This window comes from Hemicordylus capensis, chromosome 5 (assembly GCF_027244095.1).
Source record: "Hemicordylus capensis ecotype Gifberg chromosome 5, rHemCap1.1.pri, whole genome shotgun sequence".
Lineage (NCBI taxonomy): Eukaryota > Metazoa > Chordata > Lepidosauria > Squamata > Cordylidae > Hemicordylus > Hemicordylus capensis.
In genome coordinates, this window is record NC_069661.1 from 256,922,792 (window position 1) to 256,928,791 (window position 6,000).

The window sequence follows — 6,000 nt, forward strand, 5'->3', positions numbered from 1 at the left end:
AAACTCATGAACCCCTTGAACTGGCTGGGGTGTGTGTCTGTTCTGTCCGGGGTCGGACTGAACAGGGGATGTTTCATTTCGACCCCGAACATTCGGACCTGTTTGCACATCCCTACAAGCTAGTACAAGCAAGGCATTTAAAGGGGTGAATAATTTGGCTCCACCCCTCACCGAAAACATATGAATATGAAAAATCAACATGATCCTGAACTCCAGGCTGGGCTGGATGGCCTGCTGAATATCCACCACTTCTTTATTTCACAATAACGCCTTCAGGCTTAAAAACGCTGAAAAGCCTCCTCAGTTATTAAGCTTTTAGTACAGAGGGCCTAAGTCTTGACTTTCTCCCTCTCTCACCACACTAGAGTCAGGGGTCACCCCATGAAACCGAAGGTCGAGAAATGCAGGACTGACAAGAGGAAGTGCTTTTTCAGAATTAATCTATGGAATTCTCTGCCACGGGACGTGGTGATGGCCACTGGCTTGGATGACTTTAAAAGGGGCTTAGGTGGCTAGACCAATTCATGGAGGACAGGTCTATCAGTGGCTACTAGTCTGGTGGCTGTGGGCCACCTCCAGCCTCAGAGGCACAATGCCTTTCAATACCCGTTGCAAGGGAGCAACGGCAGGAAAAAAGGCATGCCCTCACCCCCTGCCTGTGGGCTTCTCAGAGGCATCTGGTGGGCTACTTTGGGAAACAGGATGCTGGACTAGATGGGCCTCCTTGGGCCTGATCCAGCAGGGCTGCTCTTATGCTCAAGACCTCTTCCTTTGAGTGGAGTTCTCCTTCAACACCCTCCAGTGCTACAAGGCCAGACTAAATCATAAGCTCAGTAGAGCAGCTGATGCAGGAGGTGTCTACCTCCTTCCCTTGACATGTTCAGGAGACCACACTGATGAGTGACTGCCAGGAGGGCTGGCTAGCAGCCAAAGGCACTTTCTTGAAATAAATACATTTCAGCTTACATAGGATGTTATGCTTATATTGTGGAATCTTTAACTCATGAATGTTTTCATCTCTCTCTATATATATATTTACTATTTTAAAAAAATAATATTTCATATATTGTTTATAGCTGCCTCTGATGAAGAGCATCTCAAGCTAGAAATGCATCAGGCAATATTGAATACACTATTTATTAATAATTTATCACCACCTTGGGGAATTTCCCCCTCTTTCTTTGGTTTTGGCTTAAATTTTTGCCACAGGTCAGTTAACCAGTTTGAAAGGTCAGCACTAGAAAATGTAGATTAATAATCCAAAATGGAATAATCCAAAGTAAAAATGTCTCTGAGCATGTGTAGAGCGAGTGCCTTCAGCTCACCACAGTCAGCCCCTTTGTATCCAGAATTAGGGGCAGGGCTGATTGGGCAGCTGGTCCTCCTTTGTGTTCCAGCATTTTTCTCTTCCGAGACGGCTCACTGAGCTCAGGACGAGGCAAGCAGGAGACCCCAACCGTGGTGTCTCAGGCTCCAGTGGGGAACCATCCGTTCACTTGAACCCAGGCCAGGATTGCCACTGTCTTGGGCTTGAGCGGCTGGCACCGCTTCTTACGGAACTGCTCCAGCGCTAACAGGACTGGAATACGTGGGGAAGACAGGTCAACTTTTGAGCAGGGCGGGGGGAGAAATGACCAGCAGTGGAGCTGTTTCCCCCTCCTTCGTCAGTCCATGAAGTATGAGCAGTCTGGCCCATGGCGGAGGTGGGTGGGGAGAGGTCCTTGGGTTGTCAAAGCCAGTTGGGCTGACTCCAAAGGAGAAAGGAACTTTATTGGGATCAGGGAAGGGTCCAAGGGTGGTTCTAGGTCTGAGGGGGCCCTTGTTTGAGTGACCACTGGAGCCCCCACCTGCCTGCTGCCTGCCATGGCCCCCCCTGGCTCCCACAGCATCATGACATGACACGGGCCATTGTGCGGGGAGTGTATGGGTTGCTGCTGGTTCAGTGAGAGCCACCTGTGACCACCGCCTCGATCCGAAGAGAGGGGCACACATCAGCAGGCAGCGCGGAGTCCTGGGCAGCTGTCCAAAGAAGGTGCCTTGTGCTGAGGCCAGCCCTGCGAGCGGGGAGCATGAGGGCACAGGCAATCAAGCAGTCTAGCAATCAAAAACCAGCAGGGCTTAGAACTCCACTAGCCTACAGCAGACAGCAGCCCGAGCAGCTTCTCGGAGTCCCAGCTTCAGACTCTTCTCCGGGGGGGCAGCCCCTGGCAGCCGGGGTGTAGGCCTGAGGACACAGTTGTTTTGTGGCCTCCCCGCATGCCCCGGTGTTGAAGCCCTGCCCCCTCCTTTCCAGCCCTGCCACCACTCTGCCCCCTCTATTTACCTGTGGCTGTAGCGGCGGTGGGCAGGCAGGCTTCCCCGTTCCCTGGCCAGTGTGCCGGCTTCGCTCGTGCCTGCGTGCAGGCCTCCCCGTTGAGTAGGGAGAGCGTCATGTGCCGTGACGTCAAGGCACGCGACACTCTCCCTACTCAACGGGGAAGCTGTGTGTAGGCATGAGAGAAGCCAGTGTGCCGGCCAGGGAATGGGGAGGCCCGCGCCTCAGCCGGGGAGGTGGGAGAAGCCAGCCCACCGCCGCCACCACCCACCACCACCACCACGGGGGAAATGGCGGCTCGTGGCATGGGGGTGCATGGGGGAGGGGCGGCGGGGCCCTTGTGGGCCCCTTGACCCTCCGGGCCTAGGGATATTTGCACCCCCTCATCCCATGGACGTTACGCACATGCCTGGCAAGTTAGAGTGGGAGCCTCCTGAGAGAGCAGGGAAGGCAGGGGGGCTTGGATAGCCCCTCAACCCTAGGGTTGAGGTCAGTTGTTTCTGCCTAGGGTAACAGAGTGGTTTAATCCCCGCTGCAGAGGACTGTGCACCTTGTTGCATGTTGAAGGGTGACACAAGCTGATGCCCATTTGGGGAGGGGACCCGAGCTCAGCGGCAGAAGGTCCTGGGGTCAGTCCCTGGCGGCCGCATCTCCAGGGAGGGCTGGGAGAGAGAGACTCCTGCTGCTGCCAGCCAGTGTAGACAGCGGTGAGCTAGATGGACCCAGGGTCTGACTGTGTGAAGAAGCTTCCTGTGGAACTAGGCAAAGGTGTTTATGGAAACAGGATTTGGCTCTCCACACATGCAGCTGCTTCATCCCCCTCAAGGCAAGAGGCAGGTCTACAGTAATCGACCCAATTCCCCGGCTGGCAGGGCTCCTGCACAAGCCCCATTGAAATGAAGCTACATAAGGGCATGATGAATTTTGTCCCATTTCCAAATTCCAGCTCATCACAACAATAACTTGTAACCCCCCTGTTATAATTAAAGGCAACTCCCCTATTTCAACGATGTTGGAAAGGACCATCTTCTACTTTGTGTTTAAATTCAATGGAAGTTAAACTTTTCTTTTACTCCATGTCTAAATGCCAAGAAAACTCCTCCATTTCCCCTTTTCCAGTGGTATGGAGAAGCTGGCATTCCTGACTCACTTAGCCGGCTTTGGGATGTGCAGAACGGTCTGCGATGGGAACGTTCCGACTAGAAACTGGCCGTTTCAAGTGTTCCGAGCTTGGAACAGAACACCCTTCAAATGAAGGGCCTTTTCTGAGCTCAGAACAGAACGGCCCATTTTGAGTCTGAATGTTTTGAGCACCATTTTGGAATCCAAAAGAGCGCTCTTCTGGTCTCTGTGCACGTGCGGAAGCCATTTGCGTGGTCAGCACCACACACCAATGGCTGTCGTGCATGCACAGAGACCAGAAGAGTGCCATTTTGGATTCCAAAATGATGTTCAGAACATTCTGAGCTCAACTGGCTCGACACTTCCAACTGGAAGGGTGCTCTTCTGGTCTCTGTGCATGTGTGGAAGCCATTTGCGTAGTCAGCACCACACACCAATGGCTGTTGTGCATGCACAGAGACCAGAAGAGTGCCATTTTGGATTCCAAAATGATGTTCAGAACATTCTGAGCTCAACTGGCTCGACACTTCCAACTGGAAGGGTGCTCTTCTGGTCTCTGTGCATGTGCGGAAGCCATTTGCGTGGTCAGCACCACACACCAATGGCTGTCGAGCATGCACAGAGACCAGAAGAGTGCCCTTTTGGATTCCAAAATGATGTTCAGAACATTCTGAGCTCAACTGGCTCGACACTTCCAACTGGAAGGGTGCTCTTCTGGTCTCTGTGCATGTGCGGAAGCCATTTGTGTGGTCAGCACCACACACCAATGGCTGTCGTGCATGCACAGAGACCAGAAGAGTGCCCTTTTGGATTCCAAAATGGCGTTCAGAACATTCCGAGCCAGAATGGAACAACCGGCTCGACGCTTCCATGGATTTAGCATGTCGTTCCAAGCTAGGAACAGCACGCTAAATCCATTTTATGCACATCCCTGCTCTGTCTCTGAACCTGGTAGCCTGCTGATGCCCACCATTGTGGCTGCCAAACCATTGTGTCCCAGAGAGAGCCTGGGTGGACGAGAGGGTGGGGGAGCAAATTGTGGCAGTTGTGGTTGCTGCTGGTCCTCCTTGCCACTTCCAGGCTAAGCCAAAGAGGAACTGAGTGGGGAGGGTGGGGGAGCCCCAACTGCTCCCATTCAGCATCAATTTGGAGGGCTGGCGGGAGGGGGGGGGGCTCCAGTAAATGGTGCCTCCCTGTTGAAGCACAGGCCTTGCGAGGTACCCCTGAGGTCAGATGTGCCAGGTTTTCAGCAATGTTTGCTCACAATTCCCCCCGCCATCTCTCACAGGTCAATGCTGGGAAGGCCCTTCCGGGCCCAGGAAATATCTACTTCCAGAACGAAGGGTACAGTGACCTGGGTGATGAGATGCCCAAGCTCTGTGGGGGCCAGACCCTGAACTCCAAGCCGGTTTCAGTGAGGAGCGAGAATGCCCTGGCTGTCAAGGAAACCCCAGTGGCTAATTCGGTGGGCAAGGCTGTTAGCCATCAAGGAGCTCCAGCCAAAGCTGGCCCAGCCCCTAAGGAGCAGGAGGAGGGGGCTGCCAGGGCAGCTCTCCTCAACGGGAAGACCCTCGCGCAGCTGAGTTGCAGCACTCCCCGTCCAGAAGAAAAGGCCTCATCCAGTGCAGACTCCAGTTCACAGCCACTTGCAGGAGGGACCAGGCTGGAAGGGCAGGTGGTAGAGGAGGAGGAGGAGGAGGTGGAGGTGGAGGAAGTGGAGGTAGAGTTGGAAGTGGAGGAGGAGGTGGAGGTGGCGGTGGCACCTGCAGCCTTAGGAGCCCAGGCAAGCATGGAGGAAAAACAAGTGGGAGATGCTTCCAGACGGTCTGAGGAGGAAGCACTCCTGGAGGCCAGACCCCAGCAGGAGGAGAAATCTTGCCAGGATGACAAGATGGAAGTGGATGGAAATACAAGCAAAATAGAACCTGCTCCTGAGGGTCCTGCTACCACAAGTAACTGTGTGGATGTGGAAGTGGGTGACAACTGCACCAGTCCCCAAACGATTCACGAAAACGTTAACCCCTCCCATGTTATTTCTGAAACTGAGACCGCTATGGGGACTGTGGAGGTCAGCGACTTGCTCTCGGCCCCAAAGCAGGAGCCCACTACGCCACCGCTGATGTTGAAAGAGGTGTCCAAGGAGAGCTCGGAGGAGGAAGATGAGGGCGAAGAGACACCCAAGGCTGTGTCACCAACGTACCAAGACCCCCTGGCGTCTCTGCCCATTAGTGATGTGAGGATGCCAGTGACCCTTTTGCAGCTTCTGGAAGATTCCATAGAATGTTAGTCCGACTCTGCCCATGCAGAGCAGGGCTGGACTCTGTGGAGTGGACAGAGAATCTCGTCTCCAGCCCAGGGAGGGTGGCGTGGTCTAGAGCTCCTCCATATGTGATGCTACGTGTTTGTATTGGCGGCATGATCTTGAGGATTGCTTGTGGACTCCAAAACTTGGGGCGACTTTGGGAAGCTCAGAAGCTCCTTTCTGAAGTAGCCGCTGCCACACACATGTATATTTTCTTTTATTTAACAGGTTGCCTGGTTGGAAAATAATGTTGGTGTATCTT

The 6,000-nt window shown here is 53.7% G+C and overlaps 1 protein-coding gene across 9 annotated transcripts in view; it reads left to right on the plus strand.

The window, feature by feature from the left end:
- Positions 1-6,000, plus strand: part of LOC128328499 (uncharacterized) — a 98,212-nt gene extending 92,212 nt beyond the window's left edge. For 8 of the 9 annotated variants that reach the window (XM_053258555.1, XM_053258553.1, XM_053258550.1 and 5 more), the window contains one exon: positions 4,725-6,000. In XM_053258555.1, coding sequence (XP_053114530.1) covers positions 4,725-5,723 — 999 coding nt within the window. In that variant the 3' untranslated portion in view covers positions 5,724-6,000. Of the gene's footprint in view, positions 1-1,076; positions 1,210-4,724 lie in introns of all 9 variants that reach the window. The other variant, XR_008309257.1, reaches the window with a different exon arrangement.